This window comes from Chiloscyllium punctatum, chromosome 9, assembly GCF_047496795.1.
Source record: "Chiloscyllium punctatum isolate Juve2018m chromosome 9, sChiPun1.3, whole genome shotgun sequence".
Taxonomy (NCBI): Eukaryota; Metazoa; Chordata; class Chondrichthyes; order Orectolobiformes; family Hemiscylliidae; genus Chiloscyllium; species Chiloscyllium punctatum.
Window position 1 is genome coordinate 18,311,700 of NC_092747.1, and position 19,560 is coordinate 18,331,259.

The 19,560-nt window shown below is 42.7% G+C and overlaps 1 protein-coding gene across 1 annotated transcript; it reads right to left on the reverse strand.

Annotated features, from left to right (window-relative positions):
• Window positions 1–326: 326 nt before the first annotated feature.
• LOC140481170 (regucalcin-like) lies at window positions 327–18,690 on the reverse strand. The gene is made up of 7 exons (XM_072576946.1): window positions 18,358–18,690; window positions 10,953–11,118; window positions 9,934–10,116; window positions 6,626–6,841; window positions 6,263–6,394; window positions 4,094–4,248; window positions 327–558 (listed from the first exon to the last, which is right to left on the reverse strand). Exons 2-7 carry the CDS (start codon window positions 11,113–11,115, stop codon window positions 508–510), a joined length of 900 nt encoding a protein of 299 aa, XP_072433047.1. The 5' UTR covers window positions 11,116–11,118; window positions 18,358–18,690; the 3' UTR covers window positions 327–507.
• Window positions 18,691–19,560: the final 870 nt, after the last annotated feature.

Here is a 19,560-nt window from a genome sequence, read left to right on the forward strand (position 1 = left end):
CACTTCACGGCTGAAGGCCAGGTATTATTCTTGTACCAGTATACTGTACTTCTTTCAAGGCCAGTATATCCTTCCTAAGGTGTGGTGCCCAGATTTGCTCACAATACTCTAAATCGGGTTACCCACAGGTTTCTAGAGCTGGATATAGATGTACATACCTGTAATATCTTGAGTTCTATGCTAAAGGCATGGAGTGGCACTTGAACCTAAAACCTTTGAAATCTGATGTGAGGTGGCCATCAAATGAGTCAACAGATAGCTGAGAGATTACAGTGAGAAACTGAGAACATTAGAAAGGTGCAGCACCCATTGAAAGAGAAATAGAATTGTTAGGAATACTTTTATTCTGAGAATTGACACCACAGTGACCAGCTTTTGTGCAGTTTATGTGAGAAATAGAAACAAAAATACAGTTTTCAGTCAATAGTGTATTATTTTGTCGACATTTCTTGCTGTATTTGCAAACCCCATTGTAGTTCATAGTGTCTCTCTGCTGGTGGAAATATTCTATCCTGCATATGAATACGGTGGAATCCCCTTCACACCCAGTCCAGTAACCTGGAGAAAGAAAGTATCATGTTACTTTCATTTCAAAACTTCTTTTATATTACTCAAGTCATGAATATCTGTCATTGAATGAAGCAATCCTGTGAATAATGTTGGAAAGTCACATTGAGTTTATCAATGATAAATCCTAGAAAGACAAATCAATCTAGACCCGCCTGGGGTTTCACAATAGTTAAAGTAGCAAGTACTTGAGTTGCACACCCTAGCAACATTTGTGTATTAATCACAGGATAAAGTTAAAAATCACACAACAACAGGTTATAGTCAAACAGGTTTATTAGCTTTCGGAGCGCTGCTCCTTCATGAGGTGATTGTGGAGAATAAGATGGTAAGACACAGAATTTATAGCAAAAGTTTCCAGTGTGATGTAACTGAAATTAAATTAAATATTGAAAAAGACCCAGATTGTTTGTTCAGTCTCTCATCTTTTAGAATGACCGTGTTGGTATCAGTTTTTTCACATGTAAATCACAGTACTTTTTTTTAGAAGTTACATTCTCAAGTGCACTTTAACAATTGGAATCAAGTCGGCTCAGATAAGATATTGAAGATGTTAACTCCCTGTGAGGCTGTCTGTGCCACAATGGTCAGACTGATTTGAATCTAAAAAAATGGATTTATAGAATCTTACATGGATTCATGCAGGTTTTGAGCAAAGTAAAATGTAATTCTGCAAGTACAAATTCACCCTACAAATTTATATGTATATGTGTGCATGTGGTGGGTGTGCGTGTGTGTTGGGGGGGTGGTGGTTGGGGTGGGGGGCTATGAGTGTCTGTGAGATGGTGTGTGTATGTGTATGAGTGTGAGTGTCAAGGGGTCTAAGTCTTTGTGAGGGTGTGTGTGTGTGTGTGTGTGTGTGTGTGTGTGTGTGTGTGTGTGTGTTTGTAGTGCAATAGAGTCACCTGTAATGTGACATGAACCCAAGGTCCCGATTGAGGCCATCCCATGGGCCAAAAACTTGGCTATCAGCCTCTGCTTGGCCACTTTTCGTTGTTGCCTGTCCTGAAGTCCACCTTGGAGGACAGCCACCTGAAGGTCAGAGATCAAATGTCCCGGACTGCTGAAGTGTTCTCCGACTGGGAGGGAATACTCCTGTCTGTTGATTGTTCCATAGTATCCATTCATCCATTGCCGTAGCCTCTGTTTTGTCTCGCAATGTACCATGCCTCAGGGCATCCTTGCCTGCAGCGTATGAGATAGACAACGTTGGCTGAGTTGTATGAGTACCTGCCACGTACATGGTGGGAGGTGTCCCTACGTGTAATGGTGGTACCCATGTCGACACTCTGACACGTCTTGCAGTGTCTACCGTGACAAGGTTGTATGGTATTGTCCTGAGAGCTGGGCAGTTTGCTACGAACAATGATCTGCTTGAGGTTTGGTGGCTGTTTAAAGGCGAAAAGTGGAGGTGCGGGGAAGGTCTTGGCGAGGCGCTCATCCTCATTGATAATGTGTTGCAGGTTGCAAAGAACATGGCGTAGTTTTTCGGCTCCTGGGAAGTACTGGACAATGAAGGGTACCCTGTTGATTGCAGCACGTGTCTGTCTCCTGTGGAGGTCATTACGGTTCTTTGCTGTGGCACATCGGAACTGGGGTTGATGAGTTGAGCAGCGTACCCTGTTCATATGAGGGCATCCCTGAGTACTTCCAAGTGCCCTTCATATTCCTCCTCACCTGAACAGATCCTGTATATGCATACATTTTTAGTACGTTTTGGGTGGAAGCTGGAGAAGTGTAGCATTGTGAGGTTATCTGTGAGTTTGCAGTAGAGTGTGGTGCTGAGGTGCCCATCCTTGATGGAGATGCATGTGTCCAAGAATGAGACAGATAGTAGAGAGTAGTCCATGGTGAGTTTGATGGTGGGATGAAACTCATTGATATCACTGTGTAGTTTTTTCAGTGACTCCACTCCATGGTCCAGAGGAAGAAAATGTCATCAATGTACCTGGTTTATAGTGTTGGTTGGAGGTCCTGTGTAGAGAAGAAGTCTTGTTCAAACCTGTGCATGAAAATGTTGGCATATTGGGCGTAAATTTGGTCCCTGTGGCATGTGTCTGGATGAAGAACTGGTTGTCAAAGGTGAAGACATTGTGGTCGAGGATAAAGCGGATGAGATGTAGGATGGGGCTCGGAGATTGGCAGTTATTGGTGTTGAGTACTGAGGCTGTTGCAGCGATGCCGTCATTGTGGGGGATGCTGGAATGTCCATTGTGACGAGGAATTCAATCTTTTCAACTTGGCAGTCACATATCAAATTTATGTGCTTTGTCAGTCACAGCTCGACATTTAACATTTTCACCTCTAAATCAGAAGCTGATCAAAGTTTGGGCAAAGGTTCCATCTTTCAGATGAGACATTAAACCAAAGCACTGTCTGTCTTCTCAGGCGCTTTGAAAAAATCCTGTAGGATTATTTCAAAGAGAAGCAGGGGACTTATCTTTGATGCACTAGCCAATATTTATCCTTTAACAAATATATTTGGAAGGTTTACAGTTGCCTACTGGTCTTTGTGGGAGCTTCCTGTGCAGAAACTGGTCATCATGTTCCCTCTACCTCAGTCAACTCCATCAATTGTGAGATACTTTAGGGTGTCCTGAGAGTGTGAAAAGTTCTGCAAAAATCCCAGACTTTCATTCCTCTTTTATTGTATTTATTTTTCCCACCGTTGCCTTTATCATTAGAAATTGGTCAGCATAGATCTGAAGCATAATGACCAGAGATGTCGCCATTTTAACCATCTGTTTGTATAGACTTAAAAACCCAGCAAGGATAATGGTACTGCTGAACCAGGTGAAATCACTGAATTGCTCGAGTGTGGAAGCAGGCCATTCAGCCCATCAAGTCCACACTTGACCCTCCGAAGAGCATCTGACACATATCCACTTCCCCTCCCCCACCTAAAAAACCAATCCTGCACACTGCAAGCATTTTAACATGGCCAATCCACCTAACCTGCATTTGTTTTGGACTATGGGAGGAAACCAGAGGATCCAGAGGAACTCCACACAGACGCAGGGAGAATGTGTAATCTCTACACAGTCACCAAAGGCTGGAATTGAACCTGGGTCCCTGGCACTGTGAGGTAGCAATGCTAACCATTGAGCTACAATGCCACCCTGCTGAAAAGGCAAAATCTTCACTTCAGATTGCTGAATTCATCTCTGCTGACAAACGGTGAATTGCAGGAAGAATGTGATGACTGCAGATGCTGGAGACCAGAGATGAAAGTGTGGCGCTGGAAAAGCACAGCCGGTCAGGCAGCATCCGAGGAGCAGGATTTTGGGCATAAGCCCTTCATCAAGAATGGTGAATTGCAGCTGAGAAATCATTGCAGTGAAGGTGGCTACGTGTTTGGCATCAAGCTACAAACTTGGATTATGACCCTGTGATGGAGGTAGGGGTTGTTTTCCATGATCTCGTTACTGCTTTACAAAAGGAGGGAAGCCAAATGGGTAGGTACTCCTGTAGATGTGCCACTCATGCTAATTGTATCTTTAGTAGATGGTAAAACAATTCCACATACCTTAAAAATGCCCCCAGCCAGTGGCTCTTTCCGAAGTGATTCTTCATCCATTCTTTTGGTAGCTGTGGTTACATATAGGTCAGAGTAATCTTTTCCTCCAAAGCAGCAGGATGTAGTTTTACTAACAGGCAGTTTTACTGTCTGGATCCTTTTACCTACAAGAAAAAGTCCATCTTGGTCACTTGTCTGATTGCTGGTAGACCAAATTCTTGTTAAAACTCTGTTATGAATGTAGAATGGAGATCAAGAAGAGCCAATCGTCGAGATTGGCAGCCAGATTCCGGCAGAAGCAAGACAGAATGGGTGCTGGGATTAGATGTCAATGGAAGGGGAGAATGAATAGGGAAAACATAGAGCAATGAAAGAGAGAAACATAAATGTCAATGATGGAGAGGAGGAAATGGGAACAACAAAAGGAAAGGAAATGGATGATAATCAAGGGACTAGGGAGGGATGTGTTAAAAACAAGAAAGCTCAAGCTTGCAACAAGGAAAAAAAATCTCATAAAATGCTACGCTCGATCCAATTTCCTACAGTGCCTCAGAAACCTGGTCAGCTGTGGAAGAAAATGAAATGCAGATGTTAAGATCAATGTGCTTAACATTCCACGTACAAACTGTAAGACAAATACAGAGTTGCCTGAAATAAAATGGAGCCAAAAGAACTCTTAGGGAAAAAAAACTGTCAGACAAAAACAGTCAGTATTTCGGCCACTTGATATGATCTGACAAGCTATAGTGATCTTGTCTAGAGGGGAAAGTGGAGGACAGCAGAAAGAGAGGCAGATCTCAGTGTAGTTGGATGACGGATGTCAGAGAGCAGTTGCAAATGAGCTGCATTGGATGTGAGAAGTTGGTGAGAGTGATCATGACCGCTGTAATCTCCTGGCAGGTGTAGCAGCAGCGATAGGATAAAGAACTAGAGGTTGAACTGGGGACAGAGAATGTGAACAGTGGCTGCGGAAATGGAAACAGCTGAATGAGAAGAGAGTTTGGATGAGCTGAAGGATCAGATGACTAAAGACTTTCATCACTGTGATGGGGTTAGAGTTAGCGTTACTTGATTGAGGCTTATTTCCATGAGCAAAACTTCAAATCATCACAGAGACGTTCATTCACCAGAGCTGACTTCCAAATGGTGTTCCCATTGAATTACAGGTTGAGCTTCTAAAACAAGTCTTATTGCCTTGCCCTATTTATCCAAATAATATAGTTCGACAATACTGTATTTTCCCATCCGAAGCTTAAACCTCTTGAGTCCCCAGTTATTGGTATTTGGTTCCATACACTTCCTTATCTTCACTGCCACCACATGTACTTGGATAATAAGCTCAAAATATCAATGATATTCACTTCTATGTTTTTACCTCCTCTCAATTCACTGAACACCCCTATTCTGTAATATCACGTGCCCAACATCATAGACGTAAAGCCATTAAACCACTGCCCAGTGCTGCCTCTCTATAGAGTAACTCAGTCAGTTCCATACCCTGGCTGTATCCCATTAGCCCTACAAGTTTATTTCCTTCAAATACCCATTCAATTTCCATTTGGAATAATGATCCACTTCTCCTTTTATCACTCTGTGGGCAGAGAGTTCTAGATCATTATGACCCCTAAAGAGATTATTTCTCACATTCCCCTTGCATGTCTTGCCCAAAAAACCCTAAACTTAAAGTCTTAATTATCATTAATTGGTAACAGTGTTTCTCTATCTACCTTATCTAAACTTTTGTTCATTTCCATCAAAGCTCCCCTCAAAATTCCTTTCTCCAAAGGAAAATAACTGTATCCAACATAACCTTCTGGTTAATACCTTCCTCCCCGGTAAATCTCCTCTGCACCCTCTCAAGGGTTCTCCAAACCTTCCTAAATGTTGGCAAGAATTTATGTTTGAGTCAGAACTTCCTTTAAAGCATCCTTTCCAGCTCATGCCAAAACTTCTGCTCCTTTACTGCTGAGGTGATCTCCCATTCTGCCCACTTACTCAGGATAAACCAAACTGTGTGAAATCCTGGCATCTTACCAGACCAGAGTCTGAAGCCTGGGGTCCTTTTCATTACCCAGATCACTTAGCTTCATCTCCACAACACTGTCCCCGTGTTGACTGATTTTCAAGAAGTTCACGACAAAACATTAATAGTGGACAATGCACTCATGGTTTTCTCACCTGTCTCTGGGTCGATACGAAGGACTCTTCCACCATTGTAGCAGGCGACCCAGAGTTTTCCCTCGCTATCAATGCATTGCCCATCAGGAATAGCTTCATCTTTTTCAAGTTTGTACACAACCCTCCGATTAGCTGTCAAAATAAATTAGTGCAGATTTAACACACTATAAACCAATCCCTAGAAAGGGAGCAGTGGAACCTCCACACTAGAGAGTACTTACTGCATTACATGTCATGAGGGACTGCCCAGGAGCAGGCCATCTCACAACAACTAAGATCAGGTCAAAACTGCAGCCTTTGCAGCATCAATCACATGCCATAAACAAATTAAAAATTATTTTGCTTGGCAGTTGCAAAACTTACAGATCTTTCCCGTCTGCAGGTCGTAGTCAAATGCATCCACAGTAAAAGACAAACTGTCTATGTAATAGAAGATCTTGTGATCCAGTGACCAATCCAGACCATTGGAAATATCCACTTGATCAAAGTGTTTGATGACAGAGTGATTCGTCTGCAAGGTGTAAAGAGCTCCCTGATGCCTTTCAAATTCCCCAGGTTGGGTCTCCACTGCCATGGTGCCTGGAACATAGAATCTTATTAAAAATTAACTTGAAACAACGCAAGGGTTGCTGTACTTCCCCTGAACAATCCAACAATGGAATATTAAAAATAGCGCAGTGAAAAGGATCGGACTTGAACTGTTTATTAAGGTATTTCAGTACTGTCCAACCAACACACATAAACTTTATTTCACTGATTTTTGAAGGTAAATAAGGATCGGTGCTGGGCCCTCTACCTTTTGTCATTTACATAAATGATTTGGATGTGAGCATAAGAGGTACAGTTAGTAAGTTTACAGATGACACTAAAATTGGAGGTGTAGTGGACAGCGAAGAAGGTTACCTCAGATTACAACAGGATCTTGATCAGATGGGCCAATGGGCTGAGAAGCGGCAGATGGAGTTTAATTCAGATAAATGCAAGGTGCTGCATTTTGGGAAAGCAAATCTTAGCAGGACTTATACACTTAATGGTACGATCCTAGGGAGTGTTGCTGAACAAAGAGACCTTGGAGTGCAGGTTCATAGCTCCTTGAAAGTGGAGTCACAGGTAGATAGGTTAGTGAAGAAGGCGTTTAGTATGCTTTCTTTTATTGGTCAGAGTATTGAGTACAGGAGTTGGGAGGTCATGTTGCGGCTGTACAGGACATTGGTTAGGCCACTATTGGAATATTGCGTGCAATTCTGGTCTCCTTCCTATCGGAAAGATGTAGTGAAACTTGAAAGGGTTCAGAAAAGATTTACAAGGTTGTTGCCAGGGTTGGAGGATTTGAGCTATAGGGAGAGGCTGAACAGGCTGGGGCTGTTTTCCCTGGAGTGTCAGAGGCTGAGGGGTGACCTTATAGAGGTTTACAAAATATGAGGAGCATGGATAGGATAAATAGACAAAGTCTTTTCCATGGGGTGGAGGAGTCCAGAACTGGAGGGCATATGTTTAGGGTGAGAAGGGAGTGCTATAAAAGAGACCTAAGTGGCAACATTTTCACACAGAGGGTGGTACCTGGGTGGAATGAGCTGCCAGAGGATGTGTTGGAGGCTGGTACAATTGCAATATTTAAGAGGCATTTGGATGGGTATATGAATAGGAAGGGTTTGGAGGGATGTGGGCTGGGTGCTGGCAGGTGGGACTAGATTGGGTTGGGATATCTGGTCGGCATGGACCGGTTGGACCGAAGGGTCTGTTCCCATGCTGTACATCTCTACAACTCTATGACTCTATAGCTTTATTTCTTTTGTGAGTGGACACCGTAAGTTTTAGCAGACAAATCCAGTCCTAGGGGTGTCCTCACCCTCTCATGTAGAGACATATCATCCAGCAGATTGACTGTATAATCCAGGCAGAAGCTGAACTGATTATTCCCCTCCAGTGCCTCCAAGTCTGAAGAGATTAAAATCAATCACAGCAACTTTACCTGAACTCAAGGTACTCAGCCCTCAGAAGGGAGGGCTAACTGGCAACTTCCTGGACATGTACTGCTCAGTATCACCCCTGTGGGGGTATTAGCTCTCTTTGTTGTATTCTTTGAGTCAGGAAGGCTGGGAATTCACTTGCCCTGCCTGTTCAGAGGGGAGCTCCACCTTTTGTACAAAATCTTAACCTAAGGCCTCACTTCCCCTCACATAACAAGAATTACAAGATACAGGAGCAAGAGGAGGCTATTCAGCCCATTTGATCTGCTTTACAATTCAGTGAGATCATGGCTGGTCTGAAAATCCTCAACTCCATTTTCCTGCCTTTGCCCCATAACCATTGATTCTCTAACTGATGAAAAATCTGTTCATCTCAGCCCTGAACATACTAAATTGCCCAACTTCCACAGCCCTCTGTGATAAAGAACTCCCCAGACTCCATAGACCACCCTCCTGAGAGAAAGAATTTCTCCACCTCTCTAACTGACCCCTTAACCTGAGATTATACCCTCTGTTTTTAAACTCTCCTACAAGGTGAAACAACCTTGCATCATCTACTCTGTGACTCGGATATAAGCTTTTTGTGATTCATGAATAAGGATCCGCAAATCCCTCAGTGCTGCAGCCTTGTGCAAGTTAAATAATACTCAGTTCTCCTATTTGTGCTGGCAAAGTACATATCCTCACATTTTCCACATTATATTCCAGCTGACAAGTTTTTCTCTGCTCACTCAACTGTTGGGATCCCTCTGTGTCATCCTCACTACTTGCCTTCCCTCTACTTTTGTTCCATCCACAAATGTGATGACAGAAAATTCAATTTCCTCATCAAAGTAATTAATGTATATTGTAAATAATTGTGGCCCCAGCAGTAATCCCTATGGCACTCCTGAAAATGTTTCCTTTTAGCCAATTTTGGTCTTCTATTAGTTAGCCAAACCTCTATCTATGCTAATATACTATCCCAGTACTTTTTAATCATTTTGGTAGTACCTTTTTAAGTAGCTTCATATGCAGCACATTATTGAATACCTTTTCAAAATCCAGACATATTACATCAGCCGATTCCCCTTAATCTATCCTGCTTGTTATCTCCTCAAAGAATTCTAGAAGCTGTGATGACTCTGTTTGATTTTACCTTGTAGTTATCAATGCTGTCCTGCCACATTTTTCATATTCAACATTTCCCAATGACAGGTATTGAGCGAAGTGGCCTACAGTTACCCATCCTTTGTCTCCCTTTTTGAATAAGGGTGTTACATTAGCAGTTTTCCAATCCTTTGGGACATTTCTCAAACTTCAGGATTCTTAGAAGATTATTACTAGTGCATCCATTATCTCGATAGCCACTTTCTTTAAAATCCTAGGATGCAACACATCAGGTCCAGGGAATGAAGCAGGTCAGAAGAGGCAGGGCCATGGGGGGATTTGAAAATAGTAACAAGACTTGTTGAGATGCTCTAATGGAAGGCGAGGCATTTGTGGGGTCTTTTGGGACCCAGAGCCAATATAGATCAGCAGGCAGATGGCTGAAATGTGGACAGGACTTGGTTTGGGTAAGCAGAGTCTTAGATGTGAAAAGTTGCATAGATTTGGAGCAGCTAGATCTTTAGAACACAATGGTATGAATGAGGGTTTCAGCAGCAGATGAGCTGAAACCAGAGAGGTGACTGGCAAAAGGGACAATGCAAACTATCAAACCTGCAAGAAAACGTCCGGCAGGATCCACTTTGCCATCATTAAATCTGATGTTTGTTTTTTTGTTATCGATCTGTGCAATATCCGTAACCTTCTTGTTCTCCCAGTCCAGAAAGGCAAACTGTTTTCCGATGGCCAGGACATAGCCACCAGAACGCCGGGGAACAACAGCTCCAACCGAAGCATCTGAAACATGTAGGATGAGCAATCTCATCTAGAGATATTGTAACACTAAATTACAGCTTTCCATTAGACATAGCAACTAAACAAATCAAAGGATAAGTTTACCCAGTGCACCAACTCACACAAGGCTCAGCTACAACTTGCATTCTTACATCACCTTTAATGCAGTGAACATCATAAGGCACGTTGTGCGAGTGAAACAAAAGAATGCAATGTTAAGATGGGTGACTTAAAGCTTGGTGAAGCTGTATATTTTAACATGCATCTGAAAGCATGCATAGACTTAGAGAGGGACTTCCAGAGCTTAGATGGCTACTAAAACTGGGATGAAGAATGTGTTGTGTAGCGGCCACAAATGGTGGGGAACAGAGTTGCTGGTGGAATGGAGGACTGGCCAAAATGACAGGTAAGGAGGAGCTCGGCCATCAGGGTGCAAATGTTAAAGTTGAGACAATGCTGGGAAGTCAACATAGATCAATAGTTGCAGGACAAAGTGAGCAGAGTTTACATTGGGCAGAAAATCGACGTGAAATGACAACATTGTTTCTCTGTTGGCTTCACCTTCGGATTTTTTTCAGCAATTTTTGTTTGTCCTTCACACGCGCACGCACTATCCAACACAATACCAACACAGGTTATCAAGGAATAGTAGTCTTTAAATAAAAAAAGACAAAAGACGAACATCTGAGGAATATGCCCTTGATGCTTTCACTCAAAATGCAAAGTCAGTAATGGAACCATTTTGTATTTAAGTGACAGAGAGAATTGGTGTAGTCAATGGTTGCGGTCATGGTACTCTTTTCTCAATTCCTAAGTAAATTAAGGCATCATTTTCTTACCAACATGGACTTTCTCCACTTGGTTACTCTCAGGATGCCATCTGTAAACATTCTGTTCAGTAATGTCAGCATACAGCAGTGTGCCATGTTTTTCTTCCCATGCAGGACTCTCTCCAACTGAGTACTTCTCTTTCAAAACACATTCAATTTTAATTGATCCCATTGTCTGAAACAAGAAAGGTTTCATTCTCTTTGAGAATATGGATGAGCTTGATCTTTTTACCAGTTACTGTAACAACAGCACGAAATCTGATTTGCTCCATAAACTGTGCCAATATTTGCCAATAGCCACAAAGCTGAAACACATAGGAACTGCAACTTAGAGTCATAGAGATGTACAGCACAGAAACAAACCCTTCACTCCAACTCGTCCATGCCGACCAGATATCCTAAACTAATCTAGTCCCATTTGCCAGCATTTGACCCATATCCCTCCAAACCCTTCCTATTCATATACCCAGTCAGATGCCTTTTAAATGTAATTTTACCAGCCTCACCACTTCCGCTGGCAGTTCATTCCATACATGCACCACCCTCTGTGTGAAAAAGTTGCCCCTTAGATACATTTTAAATTTTTCCCCCCTAAACCTATGGCCTCTGGACTGCCCTACCCCAGGGAAAAAACCTTGTTTATTTCCATATCCTTGCTTCTCATGTTATAAACCTCTGTAAGGTCACCCCTCAGCCTCCGACACTCCAGGAAAAAAGTGCAGCCTATTCAGCCTCTCCCTATAGCTCAAATCCTCCAACCCTGGCAACATTCTTGTAAATCTTTTCTGAACCCTTTCACGTTTCACAACATCCTTCCAGCAGGAGGGGGACAAGAATTGCACGCAATATTCCAAAGGTGGCCTAACCAATCTCCTGTACAGCTGTAACATGACCTCCTAACTCCTATACTCAATGCTCTGACCAATAAAGGAAAGCATATCAAACGCCTTCCTCACTATCCTAACTATCTGTGACTCCACTTTCAAGGAACTATGAACATAGCCTCCAAGGTCTCTTTGTTCACTAACGCTCCCTAGGACCTTACCATTAAGTGTATAAGTCCTGTTCCAATTTGCCTTTCCAAAGTGCTGCACCTCACATTTATCTGAATTAAACTCCATCTGCCACCCCTCAGCCCATTGGTCTATCTGATCTAGATCCCATTTTACTGTGAAGTAACCTTTTTTGCTGTTCACAACACCTCCAATTGGGATGTCATCTGCAAACTTACTAATTATACCTCCTATATTCACATACAAATCATTTATATAAATGACGAAAAGCAATGGGTCTTTGTGGTGCACCTCTGGTCACAGGACTCCAGTCTGAAAGGCAACCCTCTACCACCACCCTCTGTCTTCTACCTTCCAGCCAGTTCTGTATCCAAATGGCTAGTTCTCCCTGTATTCCATGAGATCTAACCTTGCTAACCAGTCTACCATGAGAAATCTTGTTGAATGCCTTATTGAAGTCCATTTTGATCACATCCAATGCTCTGCCCTCATCAATTCTCTTTGTTACGTCTTCAAAAAACCCAATCAAGTTTGTGAGACATGATTTCCCTTGCACAAAGCCATGCTGACTATCCCTAATCAGTTTTTGCCTTCCAAATACATGTACATCCTGTCTCTCAGGATTTCCTCCAACAATTTGCCCACCACTGACGACATCAGGTTCACTGGTCTATAGTTCCCTAGCTTGTCCTTACTACCTTTCTCAGCAAGGGGCCCAGCAATCACTTTGCTAGCTTCTCACAGAGTTTAGGGTACACCTGATTAGGTCCGGGAGATTTATCCAATTTTATGCGTTTTAAGACATCCAGAGCCTCCTCCTCTGTAATATGAACATTTTTACAAGATGTCACCATCCAATTCCCTTCATTCTATATCTTCCATGTCCTTCTCCACAGTAAACACTGATGCAAAATACCTGTTTAGTATCTCCCCTATCTTCTGCGGTTCCACATATAGGCTGCCTTGCTGATCTTTGAGGGGCCTTATTCTTGGCCGAGTTACCCTTCCGTCCTGAATGTATTTATAGAATTCCTTGGATTCTCCATAACCTTATTTACCAAAGCTATTTCATGTCCCCTTGCTGCCCTTCTGATTTACTTCTCCTGAATCACTGTTGTTAAAGTCCATGCCAATTCTGCAGACAACAGCTTAAAAGGGAGGATGCTAGACTTACAGTTTTGTTCTCCAAAGTCTTTTCCTCAGGACACTTATTGAGTTGACAAGTTTTTGAAATTGTTAATCAGCTTTTGCAAGTTTTCAGGTTTGCACTCAAATGGTTCAACAGCTGCCGAATTCCTAATATCATACAGGAATTCACATTGCCTACTCCAATGTTTTTCTATACCCAAGGTGAATGGTCAAGGAATGTGAACTTGTCATAGAGTTATACAGCATGGAAACAGAACTTCCATTCAATTTATCCACACCAACCAGATATCCAAAATTGATCTAATCCTCGAAGCATTCCCTGTTCATGTACTGATCCAGATATATTTTAAATGTTGTAATTGTTTAAATGTTGTAATTGGATTTGCCTCTACCACCTCCTCTGGCAGCTCATTCCATACATGCACCACCCTCTGACTGAAAACGTTGCCCCTCAGGTACCTTTTAAGTCTTTCCCCTCTCACTGTAAACTTACTTTCGAGAAGGAAACTGCCATCCTTACCCTGCCTGGTCTACATGTGACTCCAGAGACACGGCAATGGGGTTGACTCTGAACTGCCCTCTGGGCAATTTGGGATGGGCATCCACATCATAAGAATGAATAAAAAAATTAATTACCATATGTCCAACCAGAGTGTGGTGCTGGAAAAGCACAGCCGGTCAGGCAGCATCCGAGGAGCAGGAGAATCAATCCTAACCTAATCTAGTCCCATTTGCCAGCACATGACCCATAACCCTCTAAACCCTTCCTGTTCATATACCATCCAGATGCCTTTTCGATGTTGCATTTGTACCAGCCACTACTATTTCTTCTGGCAGCTCATTCCATTTATGCACTACCCTCTGCATGAAAAAGTTGCCTCTTAGTTCTAACTGTTTATCAAGAGAAAATACAAATGACACCAGATTTACCAGACTCGTTCTGGGATGGTGGGACTGTCCTATTAAAGGAGATCGGACATGCTGGATCTATATTCTCCAGATCCCATTTTGTAGAATGAGAGGTGATCTCAATGAAATTTACAAAATACTCAAAGGTATAGACAGGGTGGACGCAGGTATGTTCTTTCCCCTGGTTGGGAAATCTACAGCCAGAGATACAATTTAAAAATAGAGGGCACCAATTAGGATGTGAGATGAGGAGTTTTTTTTCACACAAAGGGTTATGAACTATTGGAACTCTCTACCACAGAGGGCTGTGGAAGCTCCGTCTTGGAAATGGCTAAGGTAGAGATTGATAGATTACCAATGGCATATAGGGTTATGTGGATGGGTGGGTAAAAAACACCAAGGTGTTCAAGTAGCCATGATGATATTGATTGGCAGGATGGTCTGAATGGACTGAATAGTATTCTCCTGTTCTATGTCTCCTTAATAAATAACCCATGTACTGTTTACCCACTCTCTTAAACTATTATTATCAGCATTGACACTGAAGTCAATGACTGCAAACTCCATGTAAAATTTCTGGCTTGCCAGTAATGGCCTTCATTTTCATTAAACTAACCCGTAGTCTCCAGTTCACGCAGCAGCATTCTTTGGGTTACTTTCTAATCTTGCAGTTACATATGTGCCAAATAGTCGAACCCAAATTCGCATCTACACCATGGAGATTCACAACCCTGGAGCTGTGGCTGGGATTTGGAGACCAGCCTTTACATCAGAACAGCAGCATACTTAAAAAATGCAACTATTCACCATTCCTGTGGAGCGTTTTTCCTGATTTCACTATTCAAGTTGTAGATGTTCTGTAAGAATGGCAATGGAAGATGAAGGTTTATGGTTAGTAACTATGTATGACCTACCTGTGGAGTACATGCGCAGGAAGAATATGGAGGCAAAACTCTTAGAATCTGAAATGCTATAGTGGAATTAGAGGCACCTGTGGGATCTTTTGGGATTAAAATAGACAAAAATATAAATGACCGACAAAAATAGGCCATTTACAACATCATGGTTAATGTGTTTAAAATTTCACATTCCTAACCGACCCTGATAACCTTCAATTCTCCTGCCTAACAGGAATCTACCTCGGCCTTAAAAAATGCTCAATGATCTTATCCCCCACCCTTTTCTGAGGCAGGCAGTTCCAAAATCGCACGACCCTCTGACAGAAAATAAATTTCCCTCATTTCTGTCCTAAATAGAAGACCTCTAATTTCAAAACAGGGTAAATTCAAATTGGAATCCCTACAGTGTGGAAACAGGGCTTTCGGCCCAACTAGTCCACACCAACACTCCAAACAGAAACCCAACCACGCCCATTCCCCTACCCTATATTTACCCCTGACTTAATAACCTACACTATGGGCAATTTAGCATGGCCAATTCTTACATCTTTGGATTGTGGGAGGAAACCAGAGCACCCGGAGGAAACCCACGCAGACACGGGGAGAATGTGCAAACTCCACACAGTCACACAAGGCTGGAATTGAACCAGGGTCCCTGGTGCTGTGAGGCAGCAGTGCTAACCACTGAGCAACCGTGCCACCCATAATTTACCAAATTGGTAAGCTGAATCCAAAAATTGATTTTGTAAGAGAAGAAGGGTTTGGTGGAAAGCTGTGTATGTGACTGTAACCTGCATGTAGTGATATACCATAGGATTCAGTGTTGGCTTCCTTATTGTTTGTGATATTCATAAATGATGTGGAATGAGAATATGAAAGAAATGATTCATAAATTTGTGGATGACACAAAGATTGGCCGTGTGGTTGACATTGAGGAGGAAGGTGTTAGGTCTCAGGAGGATACAGACAGATTGTGGATGCAAGTTTGCTCACTGAGCTGGAAGCTCAGGCGTTTTCAGATGTTTCGTCTCCATACTAGGGATCATCATCGGTGAGCCTCTGGATGAAGCCAAACAGACAGATTGTTCAGATGATCAGATCAGTGGCAGGCAGAATTTAACCCTGATAAATGTTAGGTGATGCATTTTGGAGAAGGAACAAAACAAGGGAATATTCAATGAATAGCAAGATACTAGGAAACTGAAGGAACAGGGGATCTTGGGGTCCTTGTCCATGATCCTTGAAGTTGGCAGGACAGGTTAATAAGGTAGTTGAAGAAGGCATGCGGGATGTTTATCTTTATCAGTCGAAGCATAGATTATAAGAGCAGGAAAGTTATTTTTGGAACTTTGGTTAGGCCACAGCTGGAGTATAGAATCCCGACAGTGTGGAAACAGGCCCTTCGGCCCGGCAAGTCTACACTGACCTTCCAAAGATAACTCACCCAGACCCATTCCCCTACTATCCTATATTCACCCCAACTAATGCACCTAACCTACACATCCCTAAACACTACGGACAATTTAGCATGGCCAATTCACCTAACCTGCACATCTTTGAGCTGTGGGAAGAAACCGGAGCACCCGGAGGAAACCCACACAGACACGGGGAGAATGTGCAAACTCCACACAGACAGTCACCCGAGGCTGGTATCAAACCCAGGTCCCTGATGCTGTGAAGCAGCAGTGCTAACCACTGAGCCACCATACCGCCGCGAATTCTGTGTAGTTCTGGTCGCCACACTAGAGGAAGGACATGATTGCAATGGAGGAGGAGCAAAGGAGATTCAGCAGGGTGTTTCCTGGAAGGGAGCATTTGAACTATGAAGAGAAGCTGGAGAAGCTCTGGCTGTTTTCTTTGGAGCAGAGAAAGTTGATAGAGGTTAACAAGATTATAAAGGGTATGGACAGGGTGAATAGAAAGCAGCTGTTTCTCTCAATTGAAGGATCAATAACAAGGTAGCACCATTTTAAAGTGAAAGGTATGAGATTTAGAGGGGATTTGAGTAAAAATCGCATATTTTTGGAGATGGTGTGGAGGGCATTATTTGTACCATAGGATTCCATGATTCTAGTTCTAGACAAACCCACCTGAGGAAGCATCCTTCCCACATACACCTTGTCAAGACAACTTTTATAAAATGCATTCTTCTGACCTCTAGTGAAAACAAGTCCAGCCTATCCTGAAAGGATGATTCATGCATTCCAGGTATCAATCTCGTAAACCTCCTCCGAACTGTCTCTGACATATCTACAACTTTCTTTAAATAAAGCCTGTTGTGAAATTTGAAAGGGTTGAGAAGAGATTTACAAGGATGTTGCCACAGTTAGAGAGTTTGAGCTATAGGGAGAGGCTCAATAGGCTGGGGATGTTTTCCCTGGAGCTGAGGGGTGACCTTATACAGATGTATAAACTCATGAGGGGCATAGATAGGATAAATAGACAAGGTCTTTTCCCTGGTGTGTGGAGTCCAGAACTAGAGGGCATAGGTTTAGGGTGAGAGGGGAAATATTTAAAAGGGAGCTAAGGGGCAACTTTTTCATGCAGAAAGTGGTGTGTGCATGGAATGAGCTGCCAGAGGAAGTGGTGGAGGGTGGTACAATTACAACATTTAAAAAGGCATCTGGATAAGTACATGAATAGGAAGGGTTTAGAATGATATGGGTCAAATGCTGGCAAATAGGGCTAAATTAGTTTAGGATATCTGGTTGGCGTGGACAAGGTGGAGTGAAGGGACTGTTTCCGTGCTGTTCGTCTCTATGATGCTATGGTGACCAAATCTGCACACTGTATTTGAGATATGGTCTTACCAATGCCCTGTGTACCTGGAGCAGAATATCTTTGCTTTTATGTGCAATTCCTCTTGCAACAAAGGCTGGCATCCCATTATTCTTCCCTATTAACTGGTGTGAGCTGCAAACTAAGTTTTATAGCTGACCTACTAAAATACCTAAACTCTCTATAATTCGGCATTCTGCAAATCACTCTCCAAAGAGCATTTCACAACTATACATAAGAGCATCATCAATGATTCCTGCGTCTTGCTGTGCCCAGGGAAGACGTATGTATTGTTAGTCAATCAACCCAGTTCTTTCTTTCTCTGGTTAATTTCCCAGAGGAACTGAGCAGCAGCAGAATCTGACAACATAATAAACGTGTTGTCATTCACTCTGGCTCAATGCCTGATTCGCACACAGCTGCAGTTACAAAGAGCTCGCCAATATGGAACTCCACCTTCCAGTGCTGCCTCAGCATTCAGCTGGCCCTGTTAGAAAGACTCAAGCGCTTCTTCAGCGGCGTTTGCAAATTGAGTCCCCGGCTGGAGACCAGGCTCTGGCCTCATCCCGCAGCTCCACACACTAACATAAGTCAGTGGCTGTTTAATAAATACATGCCCCCAGGAAGTTGCAGAAGGAAAGAAAGTCGAAAAGAAGCAGTAAATACCTGATGGCTCCAGAAGTTTTCGAAGTAATGAATTTCAGCTTAAACCACATACAATTCACTCTGGTCTGATTTAATCAATCGTGGGTAAAAATGATCCCTGTTAGCACTTCTTGTTTGATGTACATCTGTGTAGAATAGGCCCACCCTTCTGCAATATGTGGATTGGATGTCAAGGGCAGCCACTATCACTTCACTGCTGGAATTCAGCTCATTTGTTCATGTTTGAATCAAGGTTGCACATGAGATCAGAAGCTGAGTGACCCTGGCAGAGCTCAAACTAAGCAGTTTATTCATTTACAAGTGCTGCCTGATAGCACAGCCATGACCCCTTCAATTACTGTGCTGACGACTGAGAGTGGGGAGATCAAATTTGTTCTTTTTTTTTCTCCTATGAACAGGACACTCCTGGGTAATTTTCCATATCATGGTGTACTCATAGTTCTCTGGGGAAGAGAGGTTTACAAACTTGTGACCATCAGAGAGAAAAAAAATTTTCATCTGTCTAAAGTTTGATATCCCCTATTTTTAAAATGAGTCCCCTACATTTAAATGACCCACAAGGAGAAACATCCTTTTAGCATTCACCCTGTCAATTTGCCTCAAGACCTCATGTGCTTTAATAAGATCGCTTCTTATCATTCTGAACTCCAACAGAGACAGGCCCAATATTTCCTTGAAAGGAAATAACCTCTTCATCCCAGGAAATAGTCAAGAAAACCTTCTCCTGTGGGATATTTACCATATTCACGACAACAAATTCAAGTTGTTATTGCTGACTATATTACCTTGGTGTCCAAACCCACTGCAACTGAGAGCACTCTACCAATAGTGAACACCTCACAACAGTTTCCTGTAATCTGAGCTGATAATTGTGATATAGTTACTCATTCTGAAATTGAGTCTCAATTACCAAGTGAGAATCAAAGTTAACAGCAATGACTGGTCAGACAACATGGAGATAACCTTAGCCAATTTAAAGCAGTCTAGATTAAACTAGACACAATAACCTCTGACTGCTGCCCAATTCTCTGCGCAGGAGAGAGTGAGGACTGCAGATGCTGGAGATCAGAGACAAAAGAGTGGCGCTGGAAAAGCACAGCAGGTCAGGGCAGCATCCAAGGATCAGGAGAATCGACATTTTGGACATAAGCCCTTCATCAGAAATGTCGATTCTCCTGCTCCTTGGATGCTGCCTGACCGGCT

Bases quoted from the DNA above. Each gene is read 5' to 3' on its own strand.
- LOC140481170 (XM_072576946.1), bottom strand. From the start codon at position 11,115: ATGGGATCAATTAAAATTGAATGTGTTTTGAAAGAGAAGTACTCAGTT. The intron at 4,249-6,262 runs GTGAGAAAACCA...TTTTTCTTGTAG, and splicing joins TCGTATCGACCCAGAGACAG to GTAAAAGGATCCAGACAGTA. The intron at 559-4,093 runs GTATGTGGAATT...TTCTTTCTCCAG, and splicing joins TGGCTGGGGGCATTTTTAAG to GTTACTGGACTGGGTGTGAA.